Here is a 26,986-nt window from a genome sequence, read left to right as displayed (position 1 = left end):
CCACCAACACGATATATGGGCCTTGATGTCCTTCATAATATAAAGACATATCATATGCCTCACTTCTATATTTAGCAACACCAACCTTTGTACTTGCACTTACTTTCGGATTTTTGGGGTTTTTCTCCACTTCAGGTTCCGTGCATTCTTCATTAGATCGACCTCTTTTGAAATAAGTTTTATCACTAACTTCTATTTCCGCTAACTGTTCAGGTACAATCATATTCATTTCACTCTGGATTGCTTGCATTACATTTTCTTCATTAATATTCACTTCCTGAGCCATCTTTGGCTTTTCTATCTCACATATCAAATGTAAAATGTATAGAGAGATTTAATCTTGTAACTTTAGAACTCTAATTCTCAAATCAAACTTAATTAATTAGATCTCAAACTAGAAAAACAAACAATTCAACACGCTATTCACACAGAATCCAAACGATACCACCATGAAAAAATCAGGGAAACCGTCAACTCAACTCAACTAAGATTTATTGGACTTACAGCTTACATGTGGCTGTTTATGCCCAGCATACATTATAAGTACATAAGATACATTTTCATAAATTTTACACAAAGTTCATAAACGCTCTTAAATACAATTTTATATAACTACATTAACTCATTCAGTAACAAAAATATATTATAATTTTACATCAGCTTTTCTCAAAAAAGCAAGTATTACATATCCAATTCTAACATCTGGAGCATACAACATTGAAGTCATATTAATGGGAAAAGGAACATTAATTTTTGACAAAGTTTTATATAAGGTCTTTCTTTTCTCTGAGTGAATTGGACATTCCAAAATAATATGATGAGCATCACCCTTTAAATCACCACAGTCACAATTCGGAGATTTCAAAATGTGTATTTTAAATAAATGATGATATGTTCTCGCGTGACCACTTCTTAGTCTATTTATTAAAACAATTGCATTTCTTGAACCTTTACAATTATAAAACCAAGGTTTTTTCCTTGTGTAATCAACATAAGGACGATAACTTTCACCAACACTTTGTAATGAATTATTACACCATAAGTTCCATTCTTCAAAAATTTTCTTCTTAACCCTCGGCAAAAGATCTGTGTAATGCAATGGTAACTGGATTGTTTCATTCAATTGAGCAGCTTGTTTTGCATATCTGTCTGCTTGTTCATTTCCGTAAATATTAATGTGTGATTTTACCCACACATAATGAATTACTTTTCCATTGCTTATTAAGCTATTAGTTGCACGAATACAATTGATGACATATGGTGAAATTTTAAATAAGTTTTTATAACTAGATTGTATTGCTTGCAAAACACTTTGGGAATCAACTAGTATTAGAAATTTCTGTTCAGGAACTGTACCAATATAAATCAAAGCTTGATATACCGCATATATTTCTGCTGTAAATATGGATGCCTCCACTGGTAACCTAAACATTTTTGATATATTTCTTTCAGTATCATAAAGAGCTGCTCCTACTCCACTTTCAGTTTTAGACCCATCTGTATATATGTGATAAAAGTCTTCCCAAGATTCTCTAAACTCAGCTACATGATTATATTTCGGGAAATATATTTTTTGAATTGGTTGTGTGGGAAATTCTAACGAGTACACTGGCAATGTTCTTGCTATGAGTACTTGACTACATTCATGGTGATATTTACTAAATAGTTGTACCCAAAGCGTAGCTGATTTATCATTGGTTATTCCTGAATCATGCAGCTCTAAAAGATTTAATAAAACATCATTGAAAGGATGCCATGGTGAATGTTGAATTTTAAATAACATTTTTATAGCGAGTTATCCTCACAGAAACCGAACATTCTACTGACTCCATGTATACCACTACATTAGGAGTACTGTTCATTAATCCCAAACATCTTTTTAGAATTTTTCGTTGCTGGACTTCTAATGGAGAAAGTTTTGTTACTGGAAGATTACACAAGACCATTAATCCATAATCTAATACTGCTCGATAATAATTCTTATAAAACATAAGCATGCTGGTAGGATGTGCTCCCCATTTGGTATTCGCCATAGCTTTAAATAAATGAAATATTTTATCGGTTCTATTTTTCATCATATTTATTTGATACTGCCATGATAATGAAGCATCAAAGTATACACTTAGATATTTTACTTGTGAAACAATTGGAATTTGTAATCTCCTAGGAATAATGTTGAAAATATTTTGAAGACCCTTATGCTTAAATACTACTATTTTGGACTTTTCTAAAGATATTGATAATTTTTTCTGCTTTAACCATTCGTTAAATTCTATTAATTTATATTCAAACATTGAAAAATCTTTTAAGTGATTGCTAGAGTCTAAATATATACATACATCATCAGCATATTGTAGAAACTGAAATGGGGAATCTATTATTGTTTTAATATCTGATAAATAAACATTAAATAATAATGGGCTAAGAGGACTTCCCTGTGGTAGTCCTTGTCCAATATATATTGGACCTACCATTTCTGAACCAAAATGAAAATAAAGTTGTCTTTTAGATAACAATTTCCATGTCATTATGAGTATACAATGTGGCACTTTTAGTAATTGTAGTTGTCTCAATAGAACAGTAATATCTACGTTGTCATATGCACTTTGAATATCAATAAAGGCTGAAAGTACTGATTGGTTTCTTTTAATAACGCTATAAATATGAGAAGATAATGTTACTAATGCATCCTGTGTTCCATAACCTTTACGAAATCCCATTTGTCTGGGAGAAAATACCTTTTGACCTTCCATAAACCACTCTAATCTTTTTAATAAAAGCTTCTCGAAAATTTTTGCCAGTACGGAACTTAGAGCTATAGGGCGATATGACTGACCCAACGAAGGGTTTTTCCCTGGTTTTAGAATTGGTATAATAATTTGAGAGGTCCATGCAACGGGAATTTTACCCGATAGGAATATTTGATTGAAAATTTTACATAACATGCTTAGTGCATTCTGTGGAAGATTTCGTACCATAGAGTACGTAATTCCATCAATGCAAGGAGCAGAATCATTAGACCCTTGAAGAATTTCATAAATTTCATTTACAGTGATAGAGGATGTGAACCCCTTTGAGTATTTTGATGTAGATGAGAACGTGTAGAATATATTAGGAGGTTCACAGGCTGTTGTAAAGGGTGTAGGAATGACTTTATTAATAAAATCGGTTTTCCATTCAGTGGACAAAGGTAAAGTCCGACTTACATGTGCTTTTCTAAGTGATCTGAACTTACGCCATATGACGTCTAATTTTGTGTTAGGGTTTATTTCTTCGCAATATTTTTGCCATGAAAATCTCTTAGCCTTTATATATACTTTTCTAGATTTTGCAGTAGTTCGTTTCAAATTTAACAAAGTTGCAGGTGAAGGAGCACTTACAAATTGTTTCAATGCTTGTATTCGCTTCCTTTTTGCTTGAAAACATTCTTCATTCCACCAATCTATTTTAGGAAAATTTCGATCATATTGCGGTTTAAGACGGGGTCCGGCATAATCCATAACTTGAGTTATTATATCCACAAATTTTTCATATTGTACAGTATATTGGTTTTGATATTCTTTAGCTGAGAATTTTAAGTCTAAAACTGACTTATATTTTATCCAATCTGCCCTCTTTACGCTCCACTTACGAATTGTTTTTTGTTTTACTAATTTTGGAAATTTTTGAGATAATGTTAGCGTGATGAAACATGTAAAATGATCACTAGTTCGTAAATCAAAGTCTATTTCCCACACAAAATCAAAACACTGATTATCAGATATTAAAGTTAGATTAATAGAAGACATATTATTTCCATTTGGTGGAACATGTGTTGGAGATCCATCATTTGTAATTGTCAAGTTATTATTATCCATCCAATCTTCAACTGTCTTTCCCAAAGTATCAATTCTATGATCACCCCACAATGTATTATGACAATTAAAATCTCCTGTTATGATAAAGGGATGTTGAAAGCCAGATATAAGAGAATTTAGATGAGAGCTCTGTATTTGTTGCGAAGTATAATGAGATGGAACATACAAGCTAATAATATTATAAAGTAAGTTGTTTAACTGAATTTTTATACCTACCACTTCTACATTATATTTGGAAAATAAATCATGTGTTAATTAAACTGAATTTGTTGAAATGGTACACTTTCATGAACAAAAATTCCCACACCCTTATTTCCCACATTATAATCATTTAATATACTATGATAGTGAGCAATATGAATATTTTCTAATTTTAAACCCCATACCTCACTAATGCAAATAATTAACGGGTGACACTCATCTATTAATTTAATTAATTGAAGTTTCCTTGCAGAGAAGGATCTTAAATTCCATTGTATTATTAATGGCAAGTATTTTCTTTGCTGGAAACACATTGTTGTTTTAAATTAAGGGGTGTCCCCGAAATCTTGTAAGTCTTGAATTAGTTTTAAAATTTGTTCAGAAATTTCGTTACATTTTAATATTATTTTCCTAATATATAATAAATCATCACTCACTGAAATTGTTGTGGTTAGTTCTGCTATTAGATGTAGCAGATTTACTAGCGATTCTTTCTGAGAAGGACTCTCTGCTGTTGTCCGGCGTCCAATCGAATCTGATTTTCTATCCTGTCCCTTAGAGGAACACGTCGTGCTCACAGGTTCACTTGAATTAGCCACTGCTGATGATGTTGACGCAATTTGTGGATCTTTGTGTTTATTTTTGTCCTTTATCAAAACAGGTTTAATTGTTTTCCTCAATTGTGAAGCAGAATGCAGTCTAAAATTTTCCCCGTCTTGTTTTTAAAACTTTCATAAGACCGGTCACATTCTGGTGGCACTTTCTTCCAACAGAGATTACTCAGATATGTGTCATTTCTTCTATTTTCCCAATCTGTGACAGAATTTAATCTGATCGTAGTAGGACTTTCTGATGTGCAAGGGCTTTCCTTGTTTATTGATTCCTTTCTTATCTCTAGCAATTTAGGAAAGTCTTTAGCAGAGGTCGCATATGTTCGCTGTTCATTTCATGGATCAATTCCAAAAAGTACTTGTTTCCTTGCATCTTGATAGGAGATGTTGTTATAAGCAATCAGCCTTTGTATTTCTCTCTCTTGCTCCCATCTTACACAAGACTTATCCGTAGAAAAGTGGTTTCCTTTGCAATTAATACATTTAGGACTGGCATTGCAGATTCCATGTTCCGCTTGACCGCATCTATAACACACGGGAGAGGATTTACACTGTGTTTGTGTGTGTGAGAAACGGACACTTTTCTTGCATAAAATCACAGATCTTACTTTTGGCTTCACTTCAAATATTTGTCTCCACAACTTCACTTCTTTTGGTAACTGTTGAGATTGAAATGTTACACTAATCAGTTTAGTAGGTTCTTGCCTTACTTCCCCCTCTTCATTGAAAAAAGTTTTCTTCATCCTTATTACATCTATTATTGGAACTTCAGCTCTAATGTCTTCGATTATCTCGTCTACTGGGATGTCGGTAGGTACACCATATATTAATCCTTCTCTCACTAAAAGACCTTTAGGAATTCTGGCTTCTAAATGGTATTTTTCCTTGATAAATTCATTTTTAGCAAATTTATTTGCATCATATGCTGTGCGAAATGTCAATTTTGCCTGCTTCAAACCACTTTGTTTAACGAATTCAACATCAACCTTCTCCTTACACAAATTATAACCTAATTTTACCGTATTCAAGCTCTGTGATCCAGGTAATGTACTGTCCACCAACACGATATATGGGCCTTGATGTCCCTCATAATATAAAGACATATCATATGCTTCATTTCTATATTTAGCAACACCAACCTTTGTGCTTGCACTTACCTTCGGATTTTTGGGGTTTTTCTCCACTTCAGGTTCCGAGCATTCTTCATTAGATCGACCTCTTTTGAAAGAAGTCTTATCACTAACTTCCATTTCCGCTAACTGTTCAGGTACAATCACATTCATATCACTCTGGATTGCTTGCATTAAATTGTCTTCATTAATCTTCACATCCTGAGCCATCTTTGGAGATCACAAGCGTTTTTATTTCGCTTTTCTCTTTCACATATCAAATGTAAAATATATAGAGAGATTTAATCTTGTAACTCTAGAACTATTATTCTCAAATCAAACTTCAATTAATTAGATCTCAAACTAGAAAAAACAAACAATTCAACACGCTATTCACACAGAATCCAAACCGGTGTTCGTGCAGGGAAACCGTCAAAAATTTGTAAATAAACCAAGATTTGTTTCAAAAGGTGGACCCACAGCATATAAGATAAATTTTATTGGATGCAGCAAATACTACCTCACTATGCGAAAATGTCTGATTTGCTAATTACAATAAACTGAAATACATTTCAGAGATCCTTGAAAAAAAACACTTTTAGTTGAGCATTTTTTTCCTAATCTAAAATTGTATAATTCTAATTAAGTATCAACTGTGTGCTCTCCTGGATTGATAATATCAGTGGGAAAATAAAACTTCTTGTTCTAAGGAATTTTCTGGCTCACAAAATTCCCCAAGAAGATCAAGTATTATAAATAAGCATTTACACATTTAAAATATGATTTATATATATATATATACACACACACACACACACACACACACACACACACACACACAAAGACATTTATGCCAATCCTGCCCTCCCCAAATATTTATTTATATTTATTTCAAGCGGGCGAAGGGATGATATAAAATTTGCTTTCTTTTGGGGTCAGATATATGTACAGAGGAAAACATTACTGAAATTTGTACGTTCATATTTAATCTCATAGTTCTACTGCATTTCTAATTTTCATATATTTTTATTGCATTTAAAAACATAGGTCTGAAATAATGCTTGAGAAGATGAGCTTTAGCTATTTGTCATATCTGTCAATTCTGTTAGGTTAATTTAACATTAGCATTGTGATATGCAGCCGCGAACACTCCCTTCGAAAGAAGGGTAGCGGAATCCACAGTACACCAACCCATGTATGTACAGTGGGATCCATAAGTATGCACTTTATTTGATCCAATAAGAGCTTCAGGAATTAAAAGAAAACTAAAAGAGCTATTGACAATTTCTGCACCAGCTTTCATAAAAATCCATAGCTTAAAATCACACAGGATGAAAGAGAAAAATTAATGAACATAGCCAAGGACATTTTTCACGGTAATACTCATGGATACCACTGTACATATGGGTGCGTGAGTGTGTATATGCATAGCATTGACATGTGAGAGATACCCATATCATAACTGATATTATTAATCAATACTGGTGCCGGCCCCGTGGCAGTGTGGTTATCACATCGCGCTACGACCCCTCGTGGCCTGGGGTTCGAATCCTGGCCTGGGCATGGATGTTTGTGAGTGTCCATTCTTCTATTCTTTATTCTCCCCACTTTACCTCGCGAAGAACATTTCGTGGCAAAAAATCGTAGAAAGTTGCGGGACACCAATAAAACAAATGTTCGGCTTTGTAGCCGACGAATGATCTCAAACATTCTCTAGTTCAATCTTGAACTTATCTCGGAAAGTAGATTCATAACTTAATTTTACTGGACCTACAGTTTAAAGTGTGATCCGAACCACTATGTGCCTCCCCGGGTATCGAACCCTGGACCCCTTGATTACAAGGCAACGACGCTACCACTGCACCTTCGGGGACGCCAATTATAATAATAAGTTACTATTATTAGATATTGATAATAGTAGTAATTCATCACTCTACGTGCGTCATCATCTGACACGTCTAATCAGGTCAGTTGATTTTCACAACTAATACTGGGCGATTACACGTTTTCACCCTTACTCGAAACTGTAAAAAAAAATTCAATACACCATTAGACAGAAATAGGCTTGTTTGGAATAACTTGAAGCGTTGAAAGTATTACACGAGTCAAATGAAAGCCTGGAAAGTAAAATCAAAAATGTAGGGCATACTGTATACAGCTCAAATTTACACGAGGTATCAACTGTTATTTACAAAACGACCTCAAGGCTGCAACACAAATCAAGTAAGCTTCTAAAAGACATTTTTGTTACTTCAAAGATGGCGCCTCCTATACACACTTGCGCCAGTGAAGAGGAGTGGTTTCTTGCCCTCTGTCAGCCTAAAACGTGCAGAAATTTCTCGCCAAATGAAAATTCAATATCCCTGTGCATGCTTACCAAAGCAGCAAGTTTACTAATGCAGGAGAAAGTTCGACAATGGCCTCAGTTCGCAGTCAGATGGGTGGAAAGGCCTTCGCAGTGGCTCATAAGTGACTGCACGTGGACCCCACAGACTCATTCTTCTTAAGGTATACAGGCACAACTCATAGTTGAAAAAATATGTGCAACCCTACATACACACTACTAGATAACAAACAAAAACAAATTAAGGTTTTCATTTGACTCTCCCTTGTATTATTGTAACCAATATTTGCTGATTCTTCACCAGTACCACGTCCTTTTAGTAATTGTTCACCGGAACAAAATCCCCCTTTTTAGCAATTGTTCAACAGAACCAAATTCCTTTAATAATTGTTAACCGGAACAAAATCCCCCTTTCTTAGCAATTGATCACCAGAAACAATTTTTTTTAATAATTGTTAACCAGAACCAAATGCTTTTAGTAATTTGTCACCGGAACAAAATCCATCTTTTTAGCAATTGTTAACCAGAAACAAATTATTTTAGTAATTTTTAACTGGAACAAAATGCTTTTAGTAATTGTTCACCAGAACCAAATTCTTTTAATAATTGTTAACCGAAAACAAATGCTTTTAGAAATTGTTCACCGGAACAAAATCCACCTTTTTAGCAATTGTTAACCAGAAACAAATTATTTTAATAATTTTTAACTGGAACCAAATGCTTTTAGTAATTGTTCACCGGAACAAAATTCCCCTTTTAAGCAATTGTTCACCAGAACCAAATTCTTTTAATAATTGTTAACCGGATCAAAATCCCCCTTTTTAGCAATTGTTCACCAGAACCCAATTCTTTTAATAATTGTTAACCGGAACCAAATGCTTTCAGTAATTTTTCACAAGAACCATATTCTCTTAGTACTCGGGCACATTGTTTAGCATTAACACATAATTTTGTTAAAATTACCAAGTTCAGTAAAGGCTACAAAAAAGGTTAACCGACAGTGTTTTGTTAATTTCAAGCAAATCAATATTTTTCTGTGGAACAAGAAGTAGCCGCACCTTTGTTGTAGGCTATTGACATATTCTTGGAAAGCAATTTCCATCCAAACCTACGCATACAACACACTAGCACGCATCATTCCATGACCCACGGCCAAATAATTCAGGATTTAGCCAAGTCAAGGTGAGAACTTGTACGAAAGGGATATGATTCAGATCCATTACATGAACTAACGGTTTCCTTTCGTGTTGAAGCTTAGCACGCACACTAAGGAAGTTTCGCACAAAAGCTTGTCATCTTAATCATTTGTAATGAGGAGCCAGCTGAATATATTAGGCTCAGATCACACAAGTCCTCGTGCTTGGGAAACAAATTCATAAAGACCTGAGAACAACATGAATTCACAGAAAACTGAAAAGACCTTCTGGATGTCTTGGAATGTCAGAAGGACGTTATGTTTGTATAAGAAAACATGTAGGTCACATTTGGATTTTAGTGGATCTTTGACACACAGCAGTGTTAGTTCATAAGTGCTTGAAACGTTTGTGCATCTACAGAAAGCCCCAGTGAGTATTTTGTTAAAGTGTGCTTATATTTTGGAACTGTGTGGTTGTTGAATGGGAGATGCTTCAACATTCAGAGTGCAGGAGTTTTATCCATATGTCAACCTCTGTTCCACGAAGTACACCCTGGCCCTAGTGTCTGGACCCACAGCCAGTATAATTCTATGTTGGGCTGTTTTGTCCTTACATGTGCTAAGTGCCTCCTTATAGCCAAAGCCACTGGCGTAATCAAGGGGGGAGCTGATGGGGTTACAGCTCATCCAGAAAATTTCAGAAAGTTTTTCTTTCGGATTTAGAATTTATTGTAAGTCACCCGTAAATTGAAACATACTTGTCATAATTTCGATGAAAAAAGCACTCAGAAGTACTTTAATCAGAGTTGTCAGTATTGCTCAAAATTTCGTATCGAAATACGTATTTTAAGCATGGAGCTTTTCATGAAAAAAACTCACTGTATTTGAAACCAAATCGTTTATATTTTGTGTGTGTGTCTGTGTGTGTGTTAGGGCAACATTAATTGTGGCCAGCTAGTATATTTTATCTGAACATTTTTTCATCCTCATCGTCTCGATTAGCCTGAATACGTATAAAAGCGACGTAATTCAATTTTCGACACTTTCCACCGTTATTGTGTCACATTTGGCTAATAGCAACGATGAGGATGAGTAATGATTGGATGTTATTGTTGAAGGAGCAATCGCAAAGAACATTCGTGACCAGGCCGGGACTCGAACCCGGAAATTTCGGTGACGAAATCGAAAGTCGACCACTTAACGCACTTAACGCACTTTGTCACCTTGACGGCCAAAAGGAACGGAAACTAAGAAAATATAAATACATACAGACGTGTAAGATGTCTCAGAACTATAGATGTACTTTCAGAAAATGCATCATTTTCGTCCTAAACATTTAATACTGTTATATACTGTATTAGTTCACAACAATTTCAATTTACGATTTTGGGGTGTAAGGGGTGATGTTCCACGTAGTACACCCAACTGTCAACCTCACTTCCACGTTAGTACACCCTGGACTGAAGACTAACGAGGCTCTGGCGACTGGCCCCCTGGCCAGTATAATTTTGTTTGTGTTGTCCTGTGTTTTGTCCTTATTTGTGCTGAGTGTTCTTTGCAGCCTCAGCTTTTAACGAAAGTCAGAACATTTTAATATTTTATGATTTTAATTAAGCAACGTTAGAGTTGTTATGTGTAAAGATAAGGGGCTGGACCCAGTATAGTGTGACGGGTGCAAAATAGCCTTAGTGCTGACGCACCCAAAATTTTAAATTCAAATTCAAATTCAAATTCAATTTACGATTTCAGCGTAAAATGACCAGTTGTGGTGTATCTGAAATTTTCCAAATCTATATAGTGTATATAAAAATGGATGTGTGTGTGTATATGTGTGTGTGTGTATGTTTGTTCCGACATAAGTCTCGAACGACAGGAGCAATTTCAACCAAACTTGGTATAAATATAACTTGCAATCTGGAAATAAATACTGTGGTGGTAAGACGCCCCTAGCATCCCTATGGGTGGGGGTAGGATGGGTGACATGTACAAATAATCGAAAATGAACTATATTAGTGTGGAATAAATAGTTTTCGGGGTCGCTAAGATGAATAGTGACACCTCCAATGCCGTTCAACTTCAAGTTCATCACCTATCGAGATTGGGGGGAGGGGGTGGGGTGAGAGTGGGTGAAAAATAAAATGTCAAAAATGACCTACATTAGTGTCGAATCCATAGTTTTCGGAGTCTCTAAGCTAATTGGAGACATTCACGATGACCTAACTTGGTACACATATGATTTACAATCTGGAAAGAAATACTGTGCGGGCAAGACACGCCTGGCACCCCTAGGGATGGGAGTGGGAAGGGGGTGTCATGTAAAACGACAGATATTAGTGTGGAATCCATAGTTTTCGGGGTCGCTAAGATGAATAGTGACTCTCCCAATGCCCTTTATCTCCAAGACACCCCTGGCACCCCTAGGGAAGGGGGTGGGAAGGGGGTGGTATGAAAAACGACCGATATTAGTGTGGGATCCATAGTTTTCGTGATCGCTAAGATAAATAGTGACACTCCCAATGGTGTTCAACTCCAAGACACCCCTGGCACCCCTAGGAGTGGGGGTTGGAAGGGGGTGGTAATTAAAACGACCGATATTGTTGTTGAATCCATAGTTTTCGGGATCGCTGAGATGAATAGTGACACTCCCAATTCCGTTCAACTCCAAGACACCGCTGTCACACCTAGGGGTGGGAAGTGGTTGACATGTAAAAAAATTAAAAATGACGGATTTTAATGTGGGATATATAGTTTTCGGGGTCGCTAAGATAAATAGTGACACTTCGAATTCCGTTCAACTCCAAGACACCCCTGGCGCCCCTAGGGTTGGGGTGGGAAGGGGTGACATGTAAAACGACCGATATTAGTGTGGAATCAATATTTTTCGGGGTCGCTAAGAAGAATAGTGACACTCCCAAAAAACGACCGATATTAGTGTGGAATCCATAGTTTTTGGGGCCGCTGAGATGAATAGTGACACTCCCAATGCCCTTCAAATCCAAGTTAATTTTACACTATAGTTAGAATTCATTATATGCCTGTCTAATAGAAGATTGGGATAAATAAATACCCGGGCAACGCCGGGCACTCAGCTAGTAAGTAAATTAATAAGGCTAATTTCCATAATGACATTGTAAACTTACATTCAATTCTAGATAGTTACTAATTCAAAGTTTATTTTATGTCCACTGCATAAATGCGTTAGCACAGGGCGCTATGATGCCAGCGCTCCCGGGTTCGAATCCCGATCTATGAATGCTTGTCCTTCATTAATTTAATTTTATATCATCAATCGTCTTCATCTTTGTGATTAGCGGTAAAATATATGAAATCAATCAATCAATGTGCACTGTATGCTCTGATAGCCTCATCTGAAAGCTACCGTTTAAAGTGTGATTCTAATCGCTGTGCAGTGTGGCTCTACCATAATAGCGGGAACCTTTTCTTACAAGGCAACACCGTCATCCATAGGCCATCATAAGAATGATACCTATGATCACTAATCCTACTCAAGATATCTTCATTCTTACTTTTAGCAAATGGAAATGATTGTACCGAGAAATTTATGAACTGTAGTTATTTCAAGAATCACTTCATTCTTAAGTGGATATATACATAAATGTTATTGCACTAATTTGTCGAGTGTGTAATATCAGCAATACTCTTAACTGTTCCAATTGGAATGTTTTAATTATAGTGATGTTTGAACTAATCATGCGACTCACAATAATTAACGTGAAGATTAATATTATGGTAGATTGGTGGTCTTTACTTTTCCAAAAAATTGTTACATACAGTCACACACATGTATTTATTAACACTGAAATTATAGTTACGTTAGAGCTTCTGAGTTTAAAAGATGTTTCTTTTGCTGCTGAAATGTCCATTCTTAGAATAATATATCCAATACTATACACCGGAATTGACAGAACGTTTCTAAAATAATTCATGGTAATTTCATGTTTCTTTACAGATCCAAGAATGGGCTTGTGGATACTACGAACTGTGGCAGGTGAGTTAATATTCTTGTTTTACTCATTAGTGAAGAAAAAGTATATTTAGCTACAGCCTTTTCTAAAATATTTAGTTTAAACCAATATTTCTTCCTATGTAATACGTCTCATGAGGAATATTTATGCAGTAATGTATGAGCTATCCGTTCTGCGCTTGCACCTTGGGAGCGAGTCATAACTCCCGACGCCTCCAATCAAGAAGTGAACCGCTGGCGTCATCTCTACTCTGCGCCTATAGCTAACTCTATTGCTCATGCTGTACACTGCTCGTAGGCTCGCTGGCTAGACTCGCGCAGTCAGCGAGAGATATTCCGAATGCACTCGGACTGTGAAGGACCGTCTAAAAGCCATGCACGATCCATGCTTTTCTACATGGAAACGACAGGTTTAAAGGAAAAGCAATCCTTGTGCATTGGACCATAACTTGGAGCAACATGGAGAGAGTGGATAGTGATGTGAACAGAGAATAAAAAGTCTAAATGGAAGGGGTCTTACTTTTCTCCTTTACGTCAGGTGAAACCTACTTACATTAAGGACTGGGATTTTATGTATGCTCGTGCAGAAGTTGTCAGTAGCTTCTTTGGCATTTTGTATCAATTCCTTAAAATCTCATTGCGTAAAGCAAAGAGAATAGATATGGAGATAAATTACTTGTTAGGTAATACTTGTGCGTCCCACTGTACCGTTCATCAAAAGGAACGAAGCAGAGGAGCCAAAACCCGCCGAAAATAGAAAAATATGACGTTTCGAGTGTTACGGGTTGTCTACCTTCCATTATTACACTGCTTCTCCCGCAGACGGCTCTCGTACACAGCCTGAGGACCAGTGAGACGCAAGGAGTGTGTAGATATCCCAAATCAATCTCTGGTCACGTTTTGGTCACGTCACTCTTGAGCCTGTGAACATTAACCTCTGGTGTTACAAATAGCTCTGGACTATTTTAGAGGGCGCCACATGAAGTCTATTTGGGAAATTCAGGATTTCTGTTCAATTTCAACACAATCTGGCATGGATAAAAGTTTACCATTGTTTTCAACGATATTTGGGTTTAGTGAGGTTATTGATTCGCAACCTTATCTAATCCATCTTTGTAGTTAGTTCTCAATGCCTTAACTCGTGTATGTAAAATTTTATTTTCAGTTCTCTTTAACCATTTAAATAAGTAACCATATCGTAGGTTCAAAGAATACTGTCATTATCACTCTTTTACACAGAAAATTAAATGCTTCATCTTTTTGAAGCACCAGAAACCAGTGATGTGCGTCTACGCGTAAACAACGATAGTCTACATTCTACACGTAGACTATTTTATACACGTAGATTACGTAATCTATGTAAACAACATGGCGAAAGGTGATAACTTATCAAAGGGCGCCGTGGAATTAAAAGAAAATTATACTGCGTATCAGTTGCTGATGTGTGTGGAGAACTTTTCATACTCTTTCTTCCAAATTCGAACAATTTCTCACCTAGGAAGAAACCTAATTTGGGAAATATTCTAGTGTTTCATGGGGAAAAGACCACTTTTGCTTCACGACTGCCATCTGTTGTTGTTTTTTGCATACTACTTATATTCTTCCATAGTTGATAATAGAAGGGAAGAGAAATTTGTTGTAAATAGGATTATTTTCATTTCGTTAGGAACCAATATAGTTGAAAATGTCCCTTTCCTTTCATGAAACCCTTAAAAATTAATTTTAATGCACTTTAGATTGTCTACGTAGTCTATGTAAACTACAACCCAATGTAATCTTTGCGTAGATTACCTGTAGACAACGCATGTAGAGGTAAACTTGTTGTCTACGGCACATCACTGCCAGAAACACATCGATTGATGCACTAATGTGTGTTTTTATTTTAATTTACCAAGAATCAGGTGTCACGGAAGAAATATTTTTGTATATCTCGTTTGTAAAGGTGACGTGAAAGTACATCATGTGATGCAAGTTAGTATTTTCTTTCGATGTCGAGCTGTCATTTAATGTATCAACTTTCTTGTGCACCTTCTTGCATGCACTTAAACATCAGACTTCATGCATCTTGGTTACAACTGACGCATTTACCTTTCTGTGTGTATATTTCTGTGTCTGACACAATAAGGTCTCAAGTCGGACAAGCGGTCTGATACTACATACCTGTGATTGTTATTGTTACATATATTTGTTCATGGTTCTTAATCTCATCTATTTTGTCTATATTGCAGCATTCCTGGTCATTGGCTTATCGAATGGACAATACACCCCAGATCCACCACGAGCGTCAGACGTCGATCAAGCTTCATCCAGCAGTTCTGGTTACGTCGGCCAAATCAGGCAAGAAAGAAGATACTGGGTCGATTCCAGAAAGGGTGAATCGAATTCGCGAAACGAAGATAGAGATTTGGACAGAAATTCGCCACGAGCTGTTGGTTTCGGGTTTGACCACGAGCGTCGTGCAGAATATGAAGATGCGTCCATCAATGCCGAGTCTTTGAACAATGATCTTCACGGCAGGGAGGGTTACCAGAGGAAAGAGGGTAAAGGCGACGACGAACCAGTTCCGGCAGCTCAGTACAATGCTCCGGTGTACACGGATGTACCCGGAGATGTTTACGGCACGGAAGAATTCGAACTGGGACCTGATGGAGAACCTTTGTTCGATGATGAAGGATTCCCATTGTTGGCTGACGGGAAGGCACCGGGGAAGGTTTACAAGTACGAGGCTAAGTATGAAGCAGTGTACAATCTTGGAGATCGACCGGAGAATGAGTTTCAATTTGATCAAGGTTTTAGGCTTCCTGAAGACGAGGGGGAGTATGAAGAGGATAGGTACTTAACGGGTCCTGTTGAGGAGGCGGACTACGGTGCACAAGGAGAATTTCCAGGAGGAGTCAGACCTGGAGGAACGGCAGTGGTGACTGTTGATCGGTACACGACCCTCTATAACTTCGATGCTGAGGGGAATCCCATACCAAAAGAGAATGAGGTTGAGAGGAGACCCAATGTGGGGAAATTCACAAGCACCATCTCCATAGAAGCGTACAAGGCAGAGCAGGAGAAGAGAAGGAAGGCTGCCGTGCTATTAGAACGCTTGAGGAACCTTGTGGCAATTCCTCTTAAGAGCCCATGCGTCATACGAGGACACAGGCACAGAGATGGGACATTCGCCAGGTTCGTCAGAACCAAAGGTATTCTGACAACTCTTGTGGAACGAGACAATGGTGAAAGGGTTGCTGTGGCATTGGTACCTTTCAATAGGGGCTACGTTGACGACCTACCAGGAAATCCCTTCCTGCCGCAGGTCACAAGGGTGGTCATAGTGTCGGGCGAGTACTCAGGTCGACAGATACCACTCCTTGAAGTGGGTACCTCCTCCATTGCCGACATCCACGTATCCGGCGACGACTTCCAGAGCTCCGAGTTGCACATTGTAGACAGAGACAGGAAACGCAACAAGTATGGTCACCTCGTGAAGAGGATTGGCTACTATGTGATCAGGGATACTCTTGACGGACCAATCCTCGACTACATAGACGGGATAGACGAGGACGCTGAAGGTGCCCATTTCGAAGGCGAAGGGGAGTATCAGTATGAAAAGCATCGTCATCATCATCGCCATAAGTACGGTCACTTCCATGAAGATGGTCCTTACGGGCAAGGCTATTACATTGCGAAAGATGGCGCCATAGAGTACATCGGCGGGGGAAAACGACCACAAATACACATAATAGACTCTAATCAAGGCATCCAATTCCTCAATGAAAACTACAATGGCCAAGGATTTCAATTTCTCAGACCATCTTCCCTGTTTGTGAAACCAGGAGGACAAGTGCATATAATAGAAACGTCTTCACAGGGCCAGGACATTCACTTTCTAACAAAACCTGATGTACAGGTAGTAACGAATCCTTCAAACAAAGGCCCAACTGTACAAGTAGTGGAGCAAGTCAACACTGGACCAGATATTCAGGTTGTTACCAAACCAGGCAATCAGGGAACTTATCAAGTAGTGGAACATATAAGCAGCTCCGGACCAGACATTCAGGTTATCACGAAACCAGCAAATCAACGTCCAACAGTCCACTTTATCGAACAGCTGAACACACGCCCGGACATTCAGCTGGTGAGGCCCGGAAACCAGGGCGGCATTCAGATACTGCAAACAGTGCAAGGATCAAACTTGCAAGTAGTTAAGCCGGGTTTACAAATTGTAAAACCACCTGTACAAGGGCAGGAGATACAACTTGTCAAACCAGGAGTGCAAGGTTCAACAGTAACTGTTGGGCAAGGAGGAACAGGATCAGGAATCACTGTGATAGAGAGTCAGCCACACAGCCATCACGACCACCATGCGCATGAGGGTGGATGGGCCCTGGAGCAGTCTATCTATGGGCAAGCTGGCATTGATTATCCATCATATTCCACAATTCCATTGACGGGATTTGCCTGCGAGAAAATTGGCCGACCTGGATATTATGCAGATATGGCTACGAGATGTCAGGTAAATATGCTCCTACTAAGCTATGTCTTTTTATATACTTCTTTACATAATTTCTTCTGATATACCAAGGTATTTGACTTCTTATTTCCACATACACATCAATTCATCCAATCTTTACGTGAATAAAATTGTAATGTGATAATATTATCTTGTCATAAAGTTTCACAATGGTCAACTATTATTGCCCTTGCATATATGACACGATTCATTCTTAAAGCATTTATGTGTATTTAAAGAACACATTCACTTGAGACAACAGGCCCACAATCGTTACAACTTAATTCTCTTTACAAGATAAGTAAAATCGAGTTTTTCTTGGCTCGTGTCTTCGTGAAAAACGACACAAAAGCTCAATGCATGTCAATATCTATAATTAGGCCTTAAATTTAAAACTTTTTTTCGCAACATAAGTATATTTCCCTCATTCGCTCAGCTATAATTGATAACTTTTATTTGTATACATATATTTCTAAAAATGGCGGGAAATTTTCTGATATTAGTGCATATTGCTCAATGAAAATTTTAAACACTAGATGCATTTTGTGATTATGATCACGTCGCACGTATTAAGATTAATTATCTCATCAGAAAGATGGACGACAAAACTTTCACTTGAAAGCGAGGTTTAAAATATATGCATGTTATAAACAATAACTTAAGAACAGCTGATTCATTCAGGAAATCAAGTGTACTTTTTGGTTCAACTAATCTTAAGGAATGTATATTTAATGTATTTTAATATAAATCTTCCTGTGGCATTTATAATAATTTATTTAGAATCTTATAAACGAAAAATATTTAAAAAATGAGAAAATACTAAAATAGAGGAAGTGCATAAGAATACTCGGTCTTTTTTTCAGCTTATAAAGAATATCCTGCACAAATACTGAAAGAGAGGACATTTACTGATTTCCCATAAATCATTGCGAGTAAGTGTTAAGGTTTCATCTTTGGTATATGTACTAATTTTGTAAGGTGAATTGTCGTTACATGCTTTCATAATACAGAGCAATTCGAAATGATTCATTCGATTATGAATGACTGTATTTTTAATGTTTATAAGACAGAGTAAGTACATGTCCATAGAATGTAGAAAAACAGTCTAGAATTTTGTGTACATACTTTTAAAATGTTCTACATGACTCTCCATGGTGACATGAATGACATTTATGCGACAATCCATTTCGCGCCTAATGTCTGTTGTTATTTTTCGCTCTGGACGTGACGGATAATATGTTCTGCAAGTCACCCTCAAGGCCTCCTGACCAAAATTTCTGCGATTCTTCATTATGAATGGGGGGGGGGGGATGAACATGTGCTACCATTGCCCACAAGGCTAGATGAACTGAAAGTGGGCATTCTTAATGCTGTGGAGTCGGTGACGACAGATATACTCGATGTCACCCCAATGACCATAGCGAGCCAAACGGAACAATCCTGGACTCTTTTCTTCATTATATGAGCATGTAACCGCTGTATGAACACAAGAGTCATTTGTAATCTGATAAATGATTTTGAATGACCCTGTATTATGACAAATAAAATACCATATATGTGTGGAGATACATTATTGATTGGTTCGCTTGTTTTACCCTGCTTTTCTGTCAGTTTTGGCGAATTATGAAGATGAAGATGATATGATGAAATTGATGAATGGACACTCTCAAAGAATGTCCCGGCCGGGATTCAAACCATGGACCCCTGGTCGACACATATTAGTGTTTCAAAATTTGAAGAATATTGCGCCCAACATTATGTGAGCTAACTATACAATAGGATAGATTTCTCATGATTCCTCTTGTCTTTACTGAAAATTTATCATTGTTAAAAGACTAATTGGAACAGAATTTATTTCCCAACCCCTATGTAAAATCAATATTTATAATGCTCCAAGTATTATGTCCGATAATTCTTTCTGATCTTTGCCATATCAGAGATAGATTAATAAAATGCAACACATGTCAGGCTTTCTTTTACCGAGAAAACATTAGCAAACATTCAGCAAAGAGGAACCAACCCTCTTCCCCTTTCTGTCCATCCAATCTTGACTGAATGATTCTACAGTTAAGTCTAGAACATCCACCGGGTGTCACCAAACTTCTTCCAGCGCTTTGTTCCTCTTCCAATCCGTATGGGATTTTATTTATCACAATTAATAAGAAAATATACTTAGGTGTTAGCTGGTGAGTATTAAGTAATGAATATTTGAACAGAGTAACAATAAAGCCAATTTAAGACACTTTTCTTCTACTTTTGTAATTAGGGTATTGCAGTATCGATACATTTAGCTGAGGAATAATGTTCATATTTATAATTGAACATTCAGCGTCTTGGTGGATTCTTTTATGTAGAAATCATAATTTGTAACTCATTGGCAGCTTCGAAATACAAATACGTTTTGTCTATTTTACAGGTGTTCCACATCTGTACTGCAGATGGAACCAAAAACTCCTTCATGTGTCCCAACGGAACAGTATTCAATCAACAGACTTTTGTGTGCGAGTGGTGGCAAAATGTGGATTGTGCAAATGCAAACGCTTATTACTACTTGAACAATCAGATCGGACAACAAAACACAGTCACTCAAAGTACAGGAACAGCAGTGCTTTCCAGTGGAATTACTGTCTCTGACATTCCTAACAACATTGGACTGACTCAGATCACTGGTGGATTAGATATCACCCAGTTACAACAACAACATGGTGTAATCAATAAACCTCTTCATGTACATTCTCCATTCTGCACACACAATCGTCCAAAGATTTTTGCTCTTTTAAGAAGAGATGAATAATTATTTACAATGTAATTGTTGTACAGCTATAGCTCATGAAACACAACTGTGTACGTTCTTCCCGCCAAAAACCTTTGGCGTAATACTACGTGAGTCAAACAGTCAATCATTTTTCAGTTGTTCAATAATGAAATATTATCTGATTGATGATTTCCTTTAAGACTTGCTCCAGTATTACAAGTTTTTAAAACGAAGAACCAACAGTACAATTCATGAAGTATAGAATTAAATTATTTTGTTAGTGAATCAGTATTTTCGTACACATTTTGCTTCAAATATTCAGTTTAGAAACGAACATGCGAATGATCAACTGAATAACAGCGAAAATGTTATCAACTTATTTAACCATAACATTTATTCTTGAATTGTTAGCATCACACTTGTGAATTTATGCAATATTTTGTCCATGGAAGTAATAGTAATATGTTATTTGGTTCATATCAAAACAAAAAAAAGACGCTATTTTAATTGCTGCGAACTTTTTATATTTTTTATTGTAACAATAAATAGATTTTAAGAATTGGTAATGGGCCATTTTATTCACACATTGTTCCTTATCTAGTTTCATCATAGTCTATTAGACGATCTCTTGTTACCATAATGTAATGCTATAAAAACTGACAAGAATATGTATGATCACAAAACACAGACTCGATATTCTATAAAGCAATATTTAAATACATACATTTTTCAAGACTCGATACACTGTGCAGAAGGTTTTAGTGATGAGTCCCATCAAGATGTCTACATGGACTTTACAGCATTACCTTCCGTAGAGTAACATAGTATGACCAATGAGGAAACAGAGCAGGAAAGGGAGATGGCCAGGAGAAACCTACTTCGTTAGCAACAATGAAGAATATTTTATGTATAGATAGGTATATTCGAATGCTAAATAAGCAGCCATGGACTGAATCGGTCAAAATTTCAAGTCATATTGTTCTCATTTGTAACTTCTTGTTGTTGATTTTATGTTAAAGAAGTTTAAATATAAAATTGTATTAATGCATGCCTTTGATTAATATAGGGTGTTCCGTATAGGACGCCAAATTAGAAAATTAAATAAAATAGGGAAAATATCATGAAAATAGCTATATTTCACATATATGTAAGCAGTAACATCTCCCATTTACGTATGAAAGACAATGTCAGGCATATGTCCGCCCCTACTGAGTCTGCATGCATTTATACGCTCCACAAAATTATTGATAACCCTCTCGCAGATGTCTGTCCCGATTCCTCCAATCACCCGTATAATTTCCGCCTTCAGTTCCAAAAGGGTTCGTGGTTTGTTGGCGTACACCTGTGATTTCACAAACCCCCATAAGAAGAAATCACAGGGTGTAAGATCACATGACCTTGCCGGTCATTCCTGGTCACCGTGCAGAGAGATCACTCGTTGCGGAATTTTTTTCATGGAGTTCCGTATCGTAACCACAACAAACGAGTCAAAACAACTGAGGCTACATTAATCGGCATGACAACAGATACCAACATTTGTAAGAACAGGTCTGCCTCGAAACAAAACAATAACACTCGATTCAAATTCGGCATCCTATACGGAACACCCTTTATTATACAAGTTGCGTGTGGAGCACAATAACAAAATAAAGTAAGATACAAGTTTAAGATTTTACTAAAGGCTCAATTTGTAGAAAAACAGCAGAAATCATATTAATTGTGCTTGCCTGTTATGGGGAATTTTACAAGTACAATTTGAAACATTTTAATTGCAGACTAGAATCACATAATTATATAATAAATGTTTTGGTAGATTTAATATTATTAGCAAAATTGCATTATATATATAATTATTAGCAAATATTTTCATATTTTCGACACACAAAAAAACGTAAATTACCAAGCGAATGTAAAAGCATAAAATGTTTTAAGATTTGCAGTTAATAATAGATATTAGTTATGAACAATATAGACGATTTCTCTCAGCCTTAGCACACCAACATTTGTGTGCTATTTTTAAAATCTTTAATTGGACATTTGGCATGTTGCATATAAATTTTAATTGTTTCTTGTCATAGGCAAGACTAACATAAAATTTACTATAAATGTTCATCCATTTTTACCCGTGAAATGAAATGACGTTCTGAAAAATGGTAACTGAAACCTAGAGACCGTAGCATGAACGTTACATGATATTTTTCAGCCTTTTATACCCTAAAACTAATGCAGTAAGTAATTTGTTCCCAATTATCTAAAATACAAATATATGCTTACGGAAATAACAGTGGGCCATGCTGGGCTACTCAAAATCATGCTGGCACAGGTCATGGCCAACGTATGGTCCAAAAATAACGTAATAGACAAGTTTCATGAGTAAAATGAAATGATTTGTATACATAATGATGAATATAATGGGAAATCTGAGAATATTCGAACCCATAATATCTGATTATGTGTCTGTGCATTTATTACATCATTGCTTAGACTTGAAGCAACAGTTGGATGTAGTGGCGTAGCAAGGGTTGGGCGAAGTGGGCGTCTGCCCGGGGCCTCGCGTCCGATGCGGCCCATACGATAAATATAATAAATAGAAGTGAGAAAAACGATGGAAAAGGCTAATTTTTGTGGCCAATGAAATTACAACATTGTGTTCTCATCTGGCTTTAAATTCTAGTTAAACGTTATATACGAAAAAAGTAAAAATTACTGTCGTACTTCTCATGTGAAATATTTACGCACAAATTCACGCTAACTTCCTTGGATATTTGTACTCATTTATTATTTTCTTGAATAAAAAGCACATCGTCTTTTATTTTCTTCTATCTCTTCACCTTGTAATATTTTATCAATAAAGCACTTCCAAATGCCAGAAAGCAAGTGTGAGATGCTTGCGTTGTTTTCAACCGAAGGAAGTCAGTTAGCAGTTCTTCCTTCCTACCTACAGCTTCAGATTTCAGCTTCCGGAAAACAGAGAAATACATTTTCAGGATGAATGAAATTATTAATGGGGGCCTCGCAATATGTTGGTACGCCACTGGTTGGATGTGTAGAAGTTGACCCAAAAGTGCTTAAACGCAATAAATAAAACCGATGTGAAGTTGAAACTTTGTCACAAATGACAACTCTGCTAGGAGTTCATCCTTTGCCTTTCCGTAAAGTTGACAAATTAGTAATAACTGCGGTATCAATTCCTGCAAATACGTAAATGTTGTAGCACAGTACTAAAAGAAAAGTGCAAACGAACCGTCATGGTCTCGAGTCTTATTTGCAGCCAAATTCCCAAATTACCCAACAGAAGGTAACTTTAAATTTTCGTAGTTTTCACTTTCTTCATTGTATTGAACTGTTTCACTTCCACGCTCACAAATGAATATTTCTTTTTCATCATGCCTGTAATGATATGCAATATATCGTGAACTCAAAATGTTCCAAACAAGCTTTTCCATGCATAGCACGCTTGCTTAAGACGAAACAACCACAGCTTTCGGCGATGGACTGGACCGGAATTTATTATATATTTTTTTTACAACAATGGACAACAACAATATCTCTTTCTAGTATCATGCCATCATTTTTCGATTCAAAATGAAACCTTTTAAAGATATGTGCGATATTTCGGTTGCGGGACGACATTGATATATCTTCAATGGAAATCCTACTTAACGATCCATTTATACTGTTCCGCACAAGTAGAGTTTGAGTTTCTTGATGCACAGATAGGCTAATAGAGACTGGACCTACAGTTGAAAGTGAGGTCCGTACCACTACCGGGTATCGGACCAGAAGAGAATTCCTGTACATTTATCAACCCCACTTGTAAGTAAAACTTTGCCTGTCTTGTTTGTCTCAGATAACTACCCCAGAAGCTACATAGCCACGAAAATTTGAAAGGTCTTCCCCTTTTAACTGCAAAAAGGAAAACTGGGAAAACACTTAATCTGAACTACTCTGGACGATAATAGAAGACTTGGTCATCACAAATAGAATTTTTTTTTAAGAATTTTGATATTCTGTATTTTAGTTTTTACACCACAAGTACTGTTTCCCCTTTACTCTTTACATTGTTAATTTTTTTTATTGAAATTTGTAATTATTACTAAATTTTGAAGTGAATTCTGACGGTGATGCGGACATTTGCGGCCTGTAATGCCCGCTTATCTTTATAGACATATGCAGACATTTATATAAATATTGCAAAACGAGCACTAACCTGTGTTATAACACGCAAAAGTTCTTCTGTAATTCATCCAAGTTCTGCTCTTATATACACAAATAAATACGCTATAGAAACGATGTTAAGAGCCACAGATAATAAAGCATTTTAATCATAGTTTTGACCAGTAACGTCCTGCTTAAGTTCATATCCTTGAAAGAGTTTGGTGGCCATGGGAATCGTTTGGAGGTTTCGAATGTGCAACACTGTATGAAGATTACGCTGCAGATGAAACCGTTAAAAGTGAATGGTTTTCGTGAGCTTCCTTGCAATCCGAAATCTCCAAGCTCGAGTTTTTTTGTTCCTTCTCGACTAGATGAAGACAGAGTTGTGAATATAGTGGCGAGCAATGTAAACCAAGAGCATGTTAATTTCGTACTGTGCGCAAGAGTGTTATTCTTGGTTACTTGCAGTTACTTGTTTGTGTTATTGCAGTGTGTATGTGTGTTGTGTCAGTGAGATGATTGGAATGCCAGCCGCAAGGTTCACGTTAGAACAAAGATTTTTTATGTATGACACTTACGTGAAAACAGACTTGTGTCGAGACGTGTGTAGGCAATTTGTACAGAAATTTCCAGGCGTTTCAACTCCACACAGAGATACGGTTAGACATCTTGTCCTTAAATTACGAGAAACTGGATCGTTAAATTGTAAAACACCTAAGCAAAAACGACGGATTCTAACCGAAGCAAAACTCGATGAAATTGGTGCAGCGTTAGAACGTTCTCCAAACAAACCTCTACGCCGTGTTTCACAAGAGGTGAGCGTGTAAAAATCATCGGCACATACAGCTACTAAGCTACTAAACTTGAAACCGTACTCTTATAACCCAGGTTAGTGCTCGTTTTGCAATATTTATATAAATGTCTGCATACGTCCATAAAAATAAGCGGGCATTACAGGCCGCAAATGTCGGCATCACCGTCAGCGCCGCCCGCCACGCTTCTCCCGATATCTCGGCTGAAGATCGAAATGAACGCACGGTATATATATGTGATATGATATGATTATGTTAGCCATAAATCAGGGGTCCCCCAAACTTTTCTGTTCCACGGCGTCCTTACTGTTTCAAGATTTTTCCGCGGCGCCTAAGTCAGAATGTAGGACTATGTATTATAAAACATGCTTGAATGGTCAGGGATGACACAAAAGTTCCCCAGAGAGAGGACGGTCTGACGCTAGAACTAGGCAACGCAGCCCGGTTGACGTTGCCACACAGTGCGCGGGAACCAGCGATTTTAGTCCCGTTCTAGCATTGCTTTTCCTATATGTGGCACCAGCGCAATTCTGCCCAGCAGCCTATTTTCATGGCAGTGTGTTTAGTATTAATTTCAGCAATGTAATGTAATGGGCGAACTTAAAAGCTCAACAGAATCAAAGTACATGTTCGCATTACGAGTGCATATGTTTTAATGTTTTCATTGTAAGAGTGGTATTCAGGAAGTGTAATGTTAAGTATAACTTTTAATACGTATTTTCTACTGTGACAAGGACCGCTAGTCTACAGAAATCACATACAGAGTGCCCATAAATTAAACACGTGGGTTCAATCTGTACGCGCACATAATGCAGAGACCAGACTTATAGCTCTTATGTAAGAACGCTATGCAACGTCGTCGAAGGTTCCGGTTTCGAGTCCTAACCTGTGTTCCTCGGTCACTTTCATCCTTTCATCATTCATCCTCATCGTCATGAGAGGCGAGAATAGCTGTGGTTGCTGAACAGGAACAAGAACGACCAATGTAAGAGCGCATGTTGCTATGAGGAATTATACCCCAATAACCATGCTGGCAAGGAAAGTGGGGAGCGGGGAATACGCCGCAGACCAACCAGACAACAGCGGTGGTTCCGAGAGTTACAACAACATCGCGGGAGGATGTGCTGCGTGTACCTCGTTCCACAGGCTGCTGTGTTTATCATCGCTCTGGATTGGTCGCTTCCCAGCTCCCTTGCCAGCATTTAGGTCGCCCGCCGTAAGACCAGGGGCCCGTCAAGTATCTGAGCGACGCTCGCTGGGCAAGATTTTCGCTCTTCGAGCAGACAGATCATTTTCTTGACGCTGTGCGCTCATTGATCAAAATATCAGTGCCTTTGAATAATCTGTGATCAATGTGGCTGCGTCGAGTGGGCAAGATTTCAGTGTTTGAAAAGCTGGTTATTTTTTGCGATAGTCGATGTGGACAAAACTGTCGAAATTTTCATTTTCACACCCTTGCACAACTTTCCATAACTACCGTGTATATTTGGAATAAACAACACTTTCATTTCAATACCA

General features: G+C 37.2%; 1 protein-coding gene across 2 annotated transcripts; it reads left to right on the top strand.

Annotated features, from left to right (window-relative positions):
* Positions 1–9,630: 9,630 nt before the first annotated feature.
* Positions 9,631–21,005, top strand: LOC145989362 (uncharacterized). Of its 2 annotated transcripts, XM_083124700.1 has the most exons (4): positions 9,631–9,687; positions 13,228–13,266; positions 15,471–17,746; positions 20,160–21,005. In XM_083124700.1, exons 2-4 carry the CDS (start codon positions 13,236–13,238, stop codon positions 20,535–20,537), a joined length of 2,685 nt encoding a protein of 894 aa, XP_082980826.1. In that variant the 5' UTR covers positions 9,631–9,687; positions 13,228–13,235; the 3' UTR covers positions 20,538–21,005. The 2 variants fall into 2 exon arrangements, with proteins under 2 accessions (XP_082980826.1, XP_082980825.1); XM_083124699.1 differs by lacking the exon at positions 9,631–9,687 and having other exon boundaries at positions 13,179–13,266.
* The last annotated feature ends 5,981 nt before the right edge of the window (positions 21,006–26,986 follow it).

Source organism: Lepisma saccharinum, chromosome 6, assembly GCF_977018435.1.
Source record: "Lepisma saccharinum chromosome 6, izLepSacc3.1, whole genome shotgun sequence".
In the NCBI taxonomy this organism is placed as follows: domain Eukaryota; kingdom Metazoa; phylum Arthropoda; class Insecta; order Zygentoma; family Lepismatidae; genus Lepisma; species Lepisma saccharinum.
The sequence above is the reverse complement of the archived record's forward strand: the minus strand, read 5'-3'. Positions and strand labels throughout refer to the sequence as shown.

Excerpts from the sequence above, each read along its gene's own strand:
- LOC145989362 (XM_083124699.1), top strand. The coding sequence starts at position 13,203 with ATGGTAATTTCATGTTTCTTTACAGATCCAAGAATGGGCTTGTGGATA. Across the intron at positions 13,267-15,470 it reads GATACTACGAACTGTGGCAG|CATTCCTGGTCATTGGCTTA; the intron begins GTGAGTTAATAT and ends TCTATATTGCAG. Across the intron at positions 17,747-20,159 it reads ATATGGCTACGAGATGTCAG|GTGTTCCACATCTGTACTGC; the intron begins GTAAATATGCTC and ends TCTATTTTACAG.